The 14,338-nt window shown below is 53.4% G+C and overlaps 1 protein-coding gene across 10 annotated transcripts in view; it reads right to left on the bottom strand.

Moving 5' to 3' along the window:
- The window catches only part of COL27A1 (collagen type XXVII alpha 1 chain), a 186,584-nt gene that overhangs the window by 75,252 nt on the left and 96,994 nt on the right, over positions 1–14,338 (bottom strand). For all 10 annotated transcript variants that reach the window (XR_009503756.1, XM_059925413.1, XM_059925421.1 and 7 more), the window contains 2 exons: positions 8,240–8,293; positions 5,944–5,988 (listed from right to left, as the gene is read on the bottom strand). Coding sequence is in view for 9 of the 10 variants with exons in the window: in XM_059925413.1 (XP_059781396.1) it covers positions 5,944–5,988; positions 8,240–8,293 (99 nt within the window). In the remaining variant the exon portion in view is untranslated. The remainder of the gene's footprint in view (positions 1–5,943; positions 5,989–8,239; positions 8,294–14,338) is intronic.

Here is a 14,338-nt window from a genome sequence, read left to right as displayed (position 1 = left end):
GCATTTCAGCAGGAGGCTTTGGCTGCGGCTCCCCGCTCCCTCTCTCTTCCTGGAGGAAGGGAGCAAGGGGTGGCCACCCAGCGTTCCCCGTGGTGCACAAATAAACAGTCTAGGCCCTGCTAGCGCAGTTGGCTCCAGTGGGGGCCGGGGCCCCGAGCAGAGAGGACCAGCCAGCAGCTCCGGGAGCACAGGCTCCCTCTTCCCCGCTCCAGACCTGACGGCGGCTTGTTGTGTGGAGGGTGAATCCAGTACAGGCCCGACTGACGCCCATGTAGGTACCACACAGCTCGGCGTGTGCGTGTCACCCCTGCGAGCCCCTCCAAGGGGGTCTGTGTGTGGTGGAGGCGAGGGCCAGCGTGGCAGCCCACCCAAGAACCCGTGGAAAAGGGGCTCTGGCTGTAGGGCACACGGAGAGAAGGTGGCCGCTTGCTCAGGGCAGCTCTTCTTCATGTGGGCAGGATCCCCACATTGGACTATAAAAGCATTTGGGGGAGAACAGAGAAAACCTCAGGCCACATTCCCCCCAGTTCAGCCTGCAGATACCAGTCTGCTCCGCGCTCGATACTGTCGTGGGCAGCTTGGCCAAGTGACACGCAATATCACGTCCCACGAGAAAGAACAGTGAGTAATGCCCGTAATCTGGAACCTGTTTCCATGTTTGCCTAAACTCCCAGATCCTGCTCCACACACTTTGCCCTTCATCTCGTTGACTCCCACCAAGAACACAACCAACCAACCACATCTGTGACCACTGAAGGAGCTCCTACTGTGTGCCAGGCACCACCCCGGATACTTCCCAGTCTCATCAGCTCTGTTCAGACACTCACCAACTGCTCACAGTAACCCCATGAGGTCAGCACCATCATTAGTGCCATTCCATTTCACAGATGAGAAAACCAAGGCTCAGAGTGAGGTGAAGCAGCTAACCCAAGACTACGCAACAAGCAGGGGACATAGGCAGGGACAGAACAGGTATGTCTGTCCATCTTGGCCCTACAGACCATGCTCACAAGCCTGGGATTGACTCTGTTTACTCCAATAAAGGACCCCAGGATTCCTTTCCTCATTGCGCTCACTCATAAGTGACAGGGTGTGAGGACAGGCTTGAGATTCAAAAACAGGCAAGAGTCCCACTCTGGCGTCCCATGTGCCAGCAGGCATCCAGGCTGGCGTTTGCCCAGGACTCCTGAAAGAAAATCTAGGGGGCTCCCATCACCCACCCTCACGGGTGCTGGCAGAGCTCCCTCCCTCCCTCGCACATGCCTTACCTTCCTGCCCTGCTGTTCCTCTGCAGCTGGGCCATCCTTGGCCACTGCTTCCTATACTCAGTGCTCCGCCCTGAGTTCACATTGTCCTCTGCCCTCACCACCAGCATCACTTCCCTGACCCCACAGGCCAGGTCAGGCCCCTGCCATCATGTCTGAGCCTGACGTGGCTTTCGCTCATGGCCTGTTCCATACCCATGACCACTGACGTGGGTGCCTATGTGGCCACTGCCTGTCCCATGCCCCAGAGGAAGCCCTCAGTAAAAGTGGCTAAATCAGTGGGTGAAAAAGAAGCCTGCACACTACTCTCATTTACAAACCCTCTAGGTTAAAATCTGGCCACAGTGTTCCCTGGAACTGCCTTTTAAGGCAACAAGACCTCTTTCCAGAAACTCCGATAGGGGGTCAGCAGCCTGGGGACAGGACCTGGGAGCTGTGGCCAGTCCCGGCTCCTGTGTGGTCTTAATAAGCACCATCTCTCACACAGAACAGCCGCTGGCACTGCCCAGTCCACACTCTCACATACTCTCTCCATTCAGCACAGAAGTTGTGTGGAACTAGGTGCAGCGGTGAAGTGCACGAGCTGTAAACACAGGCCGAGCTCCAGCAACAGCTGGGTGACCTCGGGCAGGTGCTTCAGCCTCTCTGAGCCTCGGTTTCCTTGACTCTACAGTTGTAATCCCACTTCCCACTCAGAGGCCTGCTGTGATAATTAAATACCTAGCACAGGACCCAGCACACGAGGGTTTGGTAAATGCCAGCTAGTGGGGTTCCTGACCTTGATTTCTAGACAAAGAAACAAAGCCAGATGATCATTTAGTAACAGAGTATGGTAGACTTGTCCACTATATCCCACATGCTGGCATTTGGTCAGATCACATATTCTTTGGGTCTCATTAAATGGAGAAGCCAAAATTCCCTTTGTGTCACTCAAAATAAAAAAGACAGAAATTTTCTTTGTTGAGCAGATTCTGGAAACAGGCACACTTTGCTTGAAGCCCAGCCAAAGGGTTTCAATTACTCAAAGGGGGCTGTTTCAAGGCTGTCTCTGCAGAGGGCCACCAGCGGCTTATGAGATTGGGGTCACACAGGCCTGGGTTGCAAGTCCCTAGCTGGTGACCTCAGGGTCTACTCAGCCTCCTCATCAGGGTGACCAGGCTGCTGCCGCCCGCCTCAAGCAACTCGAGGCTCCCAGCCTAATGCGTGTCAAGCACACACAGAGCAGACAGAAGCTCCATGCATGTTAGTCTGTCCTCCCTCACCCTTCCTCCCGCCTGCAAGGACCCAGGGGACAGGGGAAGTTTCGACTTCAGTCTGCATGCAGATTGCTTCAGCTGACTAGACAGAAGGCATTGTGTAAATCTGAATCCCCACTAAAATGATTATCAGTACGTGGAATTCCCATTTGCTCAGCTAAAAACCCACATCCTCTGGAAAACCGTATGTGACTCACGATCCCTCTTCCCTTTAGCTCCTGGTTAGAAAATTCCTTTCCTCTCCAACTCTTTGGGGAAGCAATTTTTTCCCCAAGCACAGAAGCTGCTGTCCCCAAAAATCCAGGTCAGGAGTGGGTGCCTTGGGTGGGAGAGGGCACTGGCTTGGAGGAGAGTGGTGGTGATTTGGTGGGTGCAGGTCTAGCCCTGTGGCACCCCCAGGCACAAAGAAGAAGGAATGTCACCTTGGCACCCACAGGGGATTTAAAAACAGAGGAAGCGAGACTGAAAGTGGCCAGAGAAAAACATAAGGCAAGGGCGGGCTGGGGGTGTGGGGGGTGGAGAGCAGCTCTTTGGAAAGGGGATCAAGAGGGGGTGCAGGGCCTGAGAAATGCAGGGACACCCAGGGCTCACCCCTAGCTCAGGCCCCTCAGAAGGGGGGCAGGAAGAGATGTGCCCTGAACTAGGAGTTGGGGGACATGGCCTCTGATCATGCCTCCATCTTCTCCTGCCTTGTGTGTGACCTTGACCTAGGGCCTCAATCTGCCCATCTGCCCAGTGGGATTCTCCTAAGAGATACTGAGCACAGGGTTGCCAGATTGAGTGAATAAAAATACAGGATGCCCAGTTAAAATCTGAATGTCAGATAAACAATCAAACAAATGAATGATATTTTAGTATAAATGTGTTCTAAATACTGTATCTGAAATTCAAATTTCACTGGGCGTCTTATATTTTATCTGGCAGCCCTAACTGTGGAGAGCAAAGGGGAGCATCGGTGGGAAAGAGCTTTGTAAAGAGTCAGGAAAGCCAAGGGCTATGATGGCATAGTCTCCAGAATCTGTGTGCATTTGGCCAAGCAATATTCTTACCCCTCTCAGGATCCAACCTAGTGGGCGCCAACAATGACAAATAGGCACATGTGCCAAGGATGACAGCCAAGATATGTAAACATCCCTTCAGAAAAGCTTTGGGGATGGGGATCATATAGCCTGAAGAAGGAGCCTTGGGAAGAACAGACAACAACCATCTTTACGTCTTGAACAGCCTCTCCCAGGGGCAGGGAGATGAGCTGGGCTCAAAACACAGGAAAACCCTGCACAATGAGAGCTCTGTGAACGTGGATGGGCTTCCACAGGAGGGAGCTTCCAACACCAGGGTGTTCAAGTTGGAGTTTAATGACCGTATGACCAAAATTCTCCAGAAGGGAGTCCTGCTGAGCTTAGAGAAGGTTGGACCAGTAGACTTCTGAGATCCTCATAACGTCAGGTTCTCTAACACTCATCGCAGATATTTCTTTTTCCAAAGCATTCAGGTCAGTGCCTTGTGCCAAAGAAGGTGCTCAGCAAAGGACATCAGGGATGACAAATGTATGACTCATGTGTTGACACTTCCTCATCCCAAGCCAAGGCAGACATCACCAATTTGCAGCACCCTCTCCCACTAATTTCCAATGTGACTTTGAAATCTTTCTCAATGCAGCACTCCAGATGGCTGCTACCAGGCAAAAAATATCTTATGTGTGTGTGTAAAACACTACTACTACTACTACTACTACTACTACTACTACTACTACTACTACTACTGAATCACTATGTATTAACAGTACTTTATTATTAACAAGTAAGAGTAAAATCATTCATATTATGATTATTATTAAAATTATTATTATTATAATTATTATAACTAGTGCTTCTTGAGTGCTTACTATGTACTAGGCACTATATATGTACTAGTTTCCTTAAATCCTCACAACATTCTCCCAAGTTGTACTAATATTATTCCCATTTTAAAGATGAAGAAATTGAGGCACGGGGGCAGGGGGGTTAAAAATGTGCTCAGAATTGCAATTAAATGAGTGATAGAGCTAGGATTTGAGCCCAGGTGATCAGGATCTAGGGACTACCTTCTTAACCACTTGGCTGGACTGGACCGGGTGTGTCTGTGGTCCTAACAAGAGCAGGAGCGAAGATCCCGTCTTACAGGGTGGATCCCTGAGGCTCAGGGAAGTGAGGCCGTAACTGCAGACCACAGAGCCCAGAGGAGGCGAGGCCAGGATTCAGACCCAGGTTGATCTGACCTCCACCCCGACCCTGCCCTGGTTCTGCCCCCACCCACCTGAGCAGGAGCACATTGCCCATGGGAGCCTCTGGGCCCTCTTCCCAGGACTGGTCTCCCCTGAAAAATGGGGCCCCCCAACTCTCCAGGGCCTTCTCCAGCCTCCTTCTCGATAGAATCTCTTGGCACAGTTGCTGGAGTAGCCAAAGCTGGCAGCCCATTTGTGAAACTAGGAAACAGTCTACTTGTGTAAGCCCCTCAGACTCACACCCCATGAGGTATGACCCCAAGAACAGAGGAGAGGGGGCATCAGACCCTCAGGGAAGCTCCTAGACTCATTTCCCAGGATCGGGCCTGTCACTGGCCCTTGGGGCCGGGCCCAAGGTCAAGACTAAGCCTCTGAAGGCCCAGCGGGGAGCCATGGTTTTGGCTAATAGCACCACTCCACAAGGCTACCCCAACCTGGATGGAGTTAGAGGTCAGATTGCCTCTGACCTCCCCGTGTACAGGCCCCTCTCGGTCCCGGGCACACCAGGAGACAGTAACAATAAAGAATATTTTAAAATAACAATATTATAATAAATGAATATTTACTGAGTGCTAGACCTTGTGCCGAAGACAGTACAAGCAATGCCTCATTTAATCCTCACAGGCACCCCAAGAGGATTCTACCACCATACGCATTTTACAGATGAGGAACTAAGGCTCAGAGAGGGTAAGTGAATTGGTCCAGGTCACACAGCCAGGATGTGGCAGAACTGTGACTTGAACTCAGGTGGTCTGGCTCCAAAGTCAGTGTTCTGAAAAGGATGGAGAAGACTGTCCAGCATGGCCCAGGGCCTCACCTCCTCTGCCAGTCACTTCCTTTGTCTGGACCTGAAGCACCTCACCTGTCAAATGGGCACACTACCACCTGCCTAGACCTTGCTGCAGAGCGATGGACAGGCAGCAGGTGTGAAAGTACATGGCAGTCCCATGCTCCAAGCACCCATCCTCATTTAACTCATGAAGAAAGGGTCTGGGAGAAGGTAGGTGATCCATCTGAAGCCACACAGCAGGGCTTTTTTCCCTCAGCCCCTCCCTAGACCTGTCTGTCCTGCTCCCCCAGCTCCTCCGAGGGGACTTGCGGCTTGTTCCCCACACCCTGCAACCTGGCCCTCCCCCTCCCCAGGCATCTGTGTACTTACAAGGAGGCCAGGGACTCCTAGGGGCCCTGGTAAGCCCAGTTCTCCCTGCAAAGAAAGAGAGACGAAGGTGGTTACTTGCTCTGTCTCTCTCCAGGCCACGCCCTCCACACCATCCTCCACGTGGGCACCTGGTGGAATCCTTTGGAGCTGACCATTCCTTTTTCCTGACTCTCCTGAGCCTGGCCAGGAGTTTGAACGAGACCCTCCCCCCTCTGCCATCAGCTTTCCACATCTGTAAAACGGGGAGGTTGGATTTCCAAATCCAGTACCTTCCAATTGTAGGTGTGAGAATGGGCAGAATCCTGATCATGGCAATAAAGATGTGCAGGATGCCTGACCCAGATCTCATTTCGCTCTCACTTTACAGACGGCAAAACTGAGGCTCCAAAGGTTAAGCAATTTCCCAAGGTCAAGTTCAAGGAAATAACACAGTGGTGAGGGCACCAAGCTGAGAGCCACCAGGCTGGCTTCCCTCTTTCTCTCAGCCAGGAGGTGCTGGGGGCCCTCAGAGAACCCCCCCACCCCAACCCCCCACCAGAAGGAGGCTCTCCGGTTCCCACCTCCCAGGGCCTCTGAGAGGCTGGAGAGCTCTTGCCTGGGAGTCAGGAGATGTGGCCGTGTGTGTGGCAGTGTGCAAGTTTCTGTTTCTCAAATCTCTAAAAATGGACCTTCAATTGCTTGCACCAGTAAAGACAGGTAGAGGGGTCTGGAGCAAGTTCAAAATGCAAAGGTGTCTCTAGAAATGGTGATTAGCAATAACCAACATCCTCCAGGGGGTTTGCCTTCCTTCATCTGTGCAATCCCAGACGGGAGGTGATTACTACAGCCACGGAGAAGAGGAGGAGGAGAAGCAGCCTTGGCTTTAAAATGAAGGACCGGAGGCTCAGGAAAGGGAAGGGACCTGTTCAAGGTCACTCAACCGTGTGGCAGGGCCGGGACCACTCATCAGGTCCTCTTTCTGCTCCTCTGGGCCATGAGTACAAAGACATCCCTGCCCCTCCCCAAGGGCACTTCCAGGATGACGTCACATGTTATAGTGGTTAATCCAGTAACTGATACACTGAAGGGAAGACTCTGGTTTCTCACCTCGGTGCCTTTGCCAGTACTTTCCTCCACCTGGAGTGTCCTCCCACCTCTTTTCTCATCCCAGTTCCAACGCCATCTTCTCCAGGAGTCTTCCCTGCTTCTCTCTCCCTCCTCCTTAGCACCTGGGACCTCTTTGATCCCACCCATCTCAACTTCACCTCGTGCAATGGACTAGGGAGATGGCCATGAGCTCCTCCAGGGCAGGAGACGTGCCCCATTATTACCTACTATTTACAACCCCTCCATCCAGTGAACGCTTTTCATAGGCCCAACACCTCCCTGCCCTCTCTCATTTCATTCTCGCAATAGCCCTCTGAGGCCGGCATCGGATCCCCGTGATTTACAGATAAGGAAACCGAGATCCAGATGGGTGAACTGATTTGTCCAAGCTTCCACGCCTGGCAAGTGGTGCAGCAGGATTCAAACCCAGGTCCATCTGGCTCCGAGGCCAGGGCTTCAGCCCCGCAGGGAGCCCAGGGGTCAGCCCCAGCTGGGTGAGGCTCAGGGAGCATTTGTGGAATTGACACGAGCACATAATCAGGTGCTGATTATGGATCTAGCAGCCATCTCCGCCACCGGCACAGGTGGGCAGGCTGGCAACCCCAGGAGAATTGGAGGGACATGGCAGGTGTTCCAAAGAGCTCTGGACATGGTCTGCACCCCCAGGCAGAGAACAATCTTCCCCCCCGCAGGAGCTGGAGCCTGGGACGGGAAGGGAGAGGCGGGCTCAGCTCCCCAGGGCAGGCTGACCTGGTTCCTTCGTGGGCCTCGATTATTTACAAACGCTATAAACATGCCTATGCTGGAGATTTCTTTAGAACTCGGCTCTTCCCTCCATACAGGGCCTGCAAACCATCTGCTTCCCCAGGCCCCATCCCATAAACATTGCTGGTGCTTTGTAAGATGGCAGCAGCTCTGGCTTCCCCAGTGGGGAGTGACCCATGAACCTTCCTGAGTCCTTGAGGATGGGACACAGCCCAGGGCTTTGGGACCCGGGGCTCAGTGGGCTGGAAGGCTCTCCTGGTGGCAGGGGGTACATAGGGCATCCATAGCAGACAGGACCCTGGGGTCCAGAGAAATCATGCGGTTTGTCCAGGAGCACCCAGCTCATGGGTGGCCCGGCTGGCTGACCTAAAAGCTTAGGTTCCTAAAACCTGCTGTGTGTTTGCTCCAGATCTCTTTCCTGTACCCAAAGACATGAAATACTTACGGGGTTTCCATCCAGTCCCGGAGGGCCTCTTTCCCCAAAGTCTCCAGGAAACCCCTGAGGGCGTGAGAGAGAGCAAACGTCTGCAGATTAGTGTTTATACCAGCGGGTGGCTTTGATCCAGACCCCCAGGGGACACAGGACACATCCACGCAGTCTCACCTCACTCCCTGGTCCCAGGATCTGGGCAGGCTGTGGAGTCCCGAGTCACCTCGGGCCCTCAACAAACTTTCCCCGTAAAGAACATCCCAAGGACCGGCTACTGTGGAGGAGCCCATGGCCAGGGAGCCCTCTTCTCATGGCCTCAGAGTCTCAGAAAAGAAAATAGTACCCAGCTCTCCGGCATGGAAATGCCAGCGCCCGTGCCGAGACCCCGTCCTGATGGAGTCTGGAGTCAGGAAGCTGGGTCTAGGCCTGGACCAGTCACTGACTTGCTGAGAGCTTAAAGAGTCACTCCTTCCCCTGTGGGCCTCAGTTTCCCCATTGGTCAAAGCAGGAAAGCCCTCTGCAGCACTTCCCAGCTCAGACTTTCTGCCATTTTTGTGACGTGCTCTTCAAAAGCTACCCTGTGGAATCACAATCCTCATTTTACAGATAAAGAAGATGAGGCTCTGAAAGGGTAAGTGTCAGGGTCATACAGAGTCACACAGATAGGGGACACCAGCACCGCGGCCACAGGTGAGTTTCGGCAGCCGAGAGAGGCCCGGAGGCCTGGCCCAGGCAGATCTGGCCCTCTCGCCCCCTCCGTGACCCCACTCCACGCTCTCTGGGGAGACAGGCAGCTGGAAAAACATCAGCTGTGGGGAAGCTTCTGGTGGCCGAGGAGGGGGAACAACTCCATTCTACTTCAAAAGGAAAAGAAAGTCCTCGAGCTTGGAATTCAGGGAAACCTGTTCTTCCCTCCTTGAATTCAAATCACTGTTTTTCCAGGGAAATTTAATGAAAAACAAAGCACATGTTTTTCTGACCAAGTGGATGCCTGAGCTGTTCAAACAGTAAAGATTCTTCATGGAGCGTAATTTCTTTCTGGTTTCTAACACTACCGGGGGAATCCAGTAAGTAGATTAAACTAAAAAGACCAAAGCTAAAAACAAAACCCAAACCAATTACAAAGTCTACATTGGCTGAGCAAAGAGACCTTGAACTGTGTGTGCATCTAGGCCTTTGTCTTGCCCTGGCCAGAATACTATTCCTCTCAAATCCCACCTCTGCCAGGAAGCCCTAATGGACCGGAAGGGCAGGCATTGATATGGACCCTATAGGAGGCATGGCTTCATTCAGACACCCAAAGGAGGAAACGAGGACATATTAAAGAGATTTGGGCCAAGCCAGTGACTTTGTATGCAAAACTTTACTTGCCTTTGACATTCACCTTTGCGGGAAAGGTTATTTATTGGTCCCATTTAACAGATGGGGAAATTGAGGCTCACAGAGAGAAATGTCACTTGACCAAGGACAAAAAGCAAGTCTGTGGCAGAGCTGAGCATGGACAAATCCTGGCATGCAGAAGCTGCTCCAGTGTGTGCCTGACTGGTTTTAGAGAGTGGCAGAGGTAGGGGTGTGTGTGTGTGTGTGTGTGTGTGTGTGTGTGTGTGTGTGTGCGTGTGTGTGTGCATGTGCATGCACCACCTTCAGATCAAGTTTTTGTGGGGCTACATCTGACCGTATCTAAGATGCCTCTTCCCACATCCTTGGAGTCCCCCTGGCAAATTCCAATCCAGCCCCTCTCAGGCATACTGTAAGGTAGAGAGAGCCCTCTCACCTCCTGTGGCAGGAGACATCAGCTGGGTGAGCAGTGGGCAGGGAAGGCTTCTGAAGGCATTGAGCTACTGCCTCTGCCTTTGGGGGCTTGGCAAGAGAGGACAATCCCTCAGGGGACAAGGGGGATGCTGTCTAGCCGGGCACCTGGCTGACTCCACGTGGCCTACAAGGAGCAGAATCTGGGGAGTCCATGCTCTGCTCTCCAAGTTCAATGTCTGGAGACTCGCCCGGGCTCGCCTCCAGGTTGACTGTGTGACTGCGGGCAGACCCTCACTTGACCCTCTGTCCTGCTCAGGCTTGGGGGACGTGTGATCTCTAAGAATCCTTCAGCTTGGCCCAACCCCTGAACAAGGCCTGGGAGGAAGAGGCCTGCTCCCTGAGGTGCAGGAATGCCCGCCCCCCGGCCCCGCTGCCACCAGGAAGAGAGAGATCCTGACAGCATTCCCCAGGCACCCATCCTGGCTGCGATGCCCAATATAATCATACCCAGCAGCCACCAGGCAGGTTCAAACCCACAGGTCTGCAGTCGGGGCCACTCCAGGTTGGCTCAAGGACTCCTCTCAGACCCAGCTGCTGGCCCAGCTTCCCCTGTGAGGCTTTAGAACCAGTGCAGCCCAGCGACAGTCCTGGCTCTAACACCCACAGGCCTCTCCAAGCCTCGGTTTTCTCTGCTGTACAATCGGGATACTGAGACAATGAGCCGAGATGCTGGATGCTGGGCAAGTCCCTGGCAGCACATGGAGGCAGCAGCAGGGGGAGGGCACATCTCTGAGGCATAAGCAAGGGAGAGACCATCCGAATGGTCAAAACCCCCAAGAGAGGCACTTATGTGGACAAAATGCAGCCTGAGTATAGCCAGTGGGTGATGACGGGGTTGGGGGGTGGGGGTGACAGCAATGACAGAAACAGCAAACTCTAAGAGCCCAATGAGAGAGGGCTTATTATTGGTCCCATCTTAGAGATGAGGAAACTGAGGTCCAGAGGCGTTAGGGAACTTGTCTGAAGTCACACAGCTATGGAATAGCAGAACTGGGATCTGAACCCAGGCAGTCTGACTCCAGAGCCCGATCTCTTAGCTACGAATGGACCATGAATACACAGAATAGACTAGAGCAAGCTTGTGGTCTCTCAAGGGCTCATGAGAGCCCTAGGCTAATGCACAAGAGGGAACGGCATTACTGAGGCTCAGGACTGGTTCTGCTTGTATGTGCTCGGTGGCCTCATACCCGTCTCCACCTTGTCTCCCTTCCTTTGGAGAAGCCAAGCAGATGACCTCTAGGAATCTAGGGTAATTAAGAACACAATAGTTGGAAAAAAGGGCTTTAAAAGAGCTGGAACAGATCTGTGATTGCAATAATCATAGATGGTCTAGGATGGAAAGACCCTAAGTGTTCCTGACATTCAGCACCTCCTTCTGGAGGCCCAGAACCTGCCCAAGGCCCCATCAACCTGCTAGCTTGCTGCATCCTTCCACCACTGAGCAACATATCCCAGTTCCGACACACACCCCCGGCCCTGACGCTTGCTCCTCTGGATCCCAGAGAGGTGGCCGCTGAGATGAACATGCACCGCCACTTCCACCCGGCCTGCTTCTCTCTGTCTGGCCGTGCCCGCCTGTGCATGGCGTGTACTCCCAGCCCAGCCGGCAGCAGGCCCTTCCCGTGCAGGCCTGAGCTCCTGGCTGCAGCAGGCTGGCCCGAGGCCCAAGGAATGAGCTCGGCATCCTGCCGGGCCCCAGCCACGTGGTTTCTCCACTTTGCCAGGTCAGGCCCCCCTGGGGAACTGAATGCCTCGTACTTTGAGCAGAACAAGGCCCAGGAGGAGACAGAACCAGGATCCAGGGCGAGACGCCACATTCTCTCTTGGCTACAGCAATTCAGAGGAATAGACGAGGAAAAAAGGAATGGTCCTCATAACCACATCTGTGGCAGGATGCCGGAGGCTGAGTGGGCCTCTGAGAGCCATCTCATCCAACCCCTGCCTCCAGCCAATGTCTACCCGACGGTCTGCTCCAGAAGGTGGGATGTAGGGGCAGGGATGCACGCAGCCTCCAGGATCAGAAGTCCTGCTACGTCGTGAAGACTCAGCTCCCCGGCCTGCAAGATGGTCAGTCCTGTCCCACCCACCTGACGACTCACCTGCCCAGCTTCCCCTGGGCTGAGGAAGAGGTGAGATGTCTGTAATCCAGCCTCTGGTAAACTCTAATGTGCCATCACACGCTGGTTCGGTACCAACAGTGGGAATCTGTAATAACCTCTAGGAAGAGTCTGCAGAAGGATCTTGGAGTCCTCTTTACAGGGTTTACCTTCTCCAAAGTCAGGAGGTTCCTGCACAGGTTTGACTTGCATCCTTCCTACTTCACTTGACAACAGCCTGTATTCTTTTCTAGAAGATGCGTGCTCTCTGAGAGTGCCAACAGGGAAAGACCCCTTTGAGATCCAACACCCTTTTCTCATGAGGCTGACCATGTTCTCACCCTGCCTTCTGCTATTCACCTGGGAATCCACCCACAAATAGTCACCTCGGCAGGCAAGGAGGCCGGAGGCAGGGAGAGCTCTCAGCGGGATTCCGGGGCTGCCAACAGCCCTGGGACAGCTCCGGCTCAAGTCTGGGACCCTGGGGATCACACCCCCAGCTCATAGTATCACCACCAATAAGAACCTTCATCTGCTTTGTCCTCAGTTTTCCCATTTGAAAACCCACTTTGCTCCCTGTTCCCCACAGGCTGAGAAGTGAAAAGAGCCTGAAGTCAAAATTGAACCATGTGAGAAGCCCTGTCCCAACCCGGACAGGCATGTGGCCTTGGACAAGTCCCAATTATCCCGAAGCCACACACCGAGGGAGCTGGAGCCAAGGCTGGACCTTTCCAGCTCTAAGCTTTAGGGTCTGCCCGCCTGACTCACTACACAAGACCAGCCTTGGCAGGCCTGGCCAGAGGCCACGGGAGAAGCTGTGAGCAGGGGCTGGTCTTGCCAGGCATTCCAGCGGGCTTGATAGTGAAGCCACAGGGTGCCAGACAAGAGGATTTGCTGCGGCGTCTTCCTAGGCCCCATGAGAGACCCTTGGCTGAAAGACATGGCTCGGTCCCCAGCTGTGCGTGTCACTGCACTGTGCCCCAAACAAGCCGGGATAGCCCAGGAGAAACCCCTTCAACTCCAGCCAACTTTGTAACATCTTATATCTGGTCCCTTCCTCAGGAAACCACAACACATTTCTCTTTCCAGCGGGTGATGTGAGATGAGAGCTGCGGTCTGAGTTTTCCTTCTGAGGCTGAAGTTGTGAGCACAGAGAGGGGAGGGGTGATGTGGAGAGCACCCTGCACGAACAGGCAAGGGTCCTCGGTTCAAGTCCTGATTCTGCCACCAATTTGCTGTGTGACCTTGGGCAAGTTACTGGCCTCTCCAAGATACGTCTGCTTATCTGTCTGATGAGGAAGTTGGGCCACATCATCACTAATGTTCCTGCAGCTCTGATGTGCTCTGACCTCTGCTGTCTTTCTCAGCTCCCATCAGCAAAAGACTCCCACACACCTTCCTTCCCAGCCTGACACTGAGCAGGCCGTGTGCATGGGCCTGAGGTTTTGCTTGCTGGAGAGAAATGGACTACAGCAAAATCATCACCAGCCCTGCCAGAAATGAGGCCAGCTGTGATCTGGCATGAGGGAATTCAGCTCATTCTCCTGACATTTCCTCTTGTTAATAAGTGCCTAGAAATCGCCTGGCCCAAAGCTTTGACAACAGGAAAACCCATTCACAAGGAGCCCCCAACCCCATCAGGCAGATCAAGGGCTCAGAAGCACCTAACAGAGGGATGACCCTAAAGTCTGCTCAAGCGGTGTGTGGGCCAAGGGCACAGCAGACTCGGCGGCCAGGCAAAGGCACAGACAAAGCCCTAGGGACTCAGTGATATGAAGTATATTCCATACAAATTAAATCATATCCGACGCAGACCTTGCCCATTTGCTGGCCATGTCAGCTGGACCAGAGTCAAGGAGACTTTCAGAGCCCTCAGGGGTATTGCGTGGCCATGGGGCTGTTTGGCAGAATGGGAGCGGTTTCTCGCACTCGCGCCTGACACCCCAGTGCCAGGGAACACCCATCATGGAGGGCAGGGTGGAATCTTAGGAAGTTAAAGGCACAAGGCACGGAGCAAAGAAGCAGAAATGAGCTGTCAGTTAAGGGGGTTTAAGTCTGGCAAGTCCTCAGAGGGTCTCTGGGCAAATGGCTTTGAAGCCTCGGTTTCCTCGTGTGGAAAATAGGTATAATCAATCTTACCTCAAAGAATCAATGGGAGAACCACATGTGGTTCAAATACCATGCAGGTAAAAGGGCCTCAGTAAGT

Source organism: Balaenoptera ricei, chromosome 6 (assembly GCF_028023285.1).
Source record: "Balaenoptera ricei isolate mBalRic1 chromosome 6, mBalRic1.hap2, whole genome shotgun sequence".
NCBI classification, from domain to species: domain Eukaryota; kingdom Metazoa; phylum Chordata; class Mammalia; order Artiodactyla; family Balaenopteridae; genus Balaenoptera; species Balaenoptera ricei.
The sequence above is the reverse complement of the archived record's forward strand: the minus strand, read 5'-3'. Positions and strand labels throughout refer to the sequence as shown.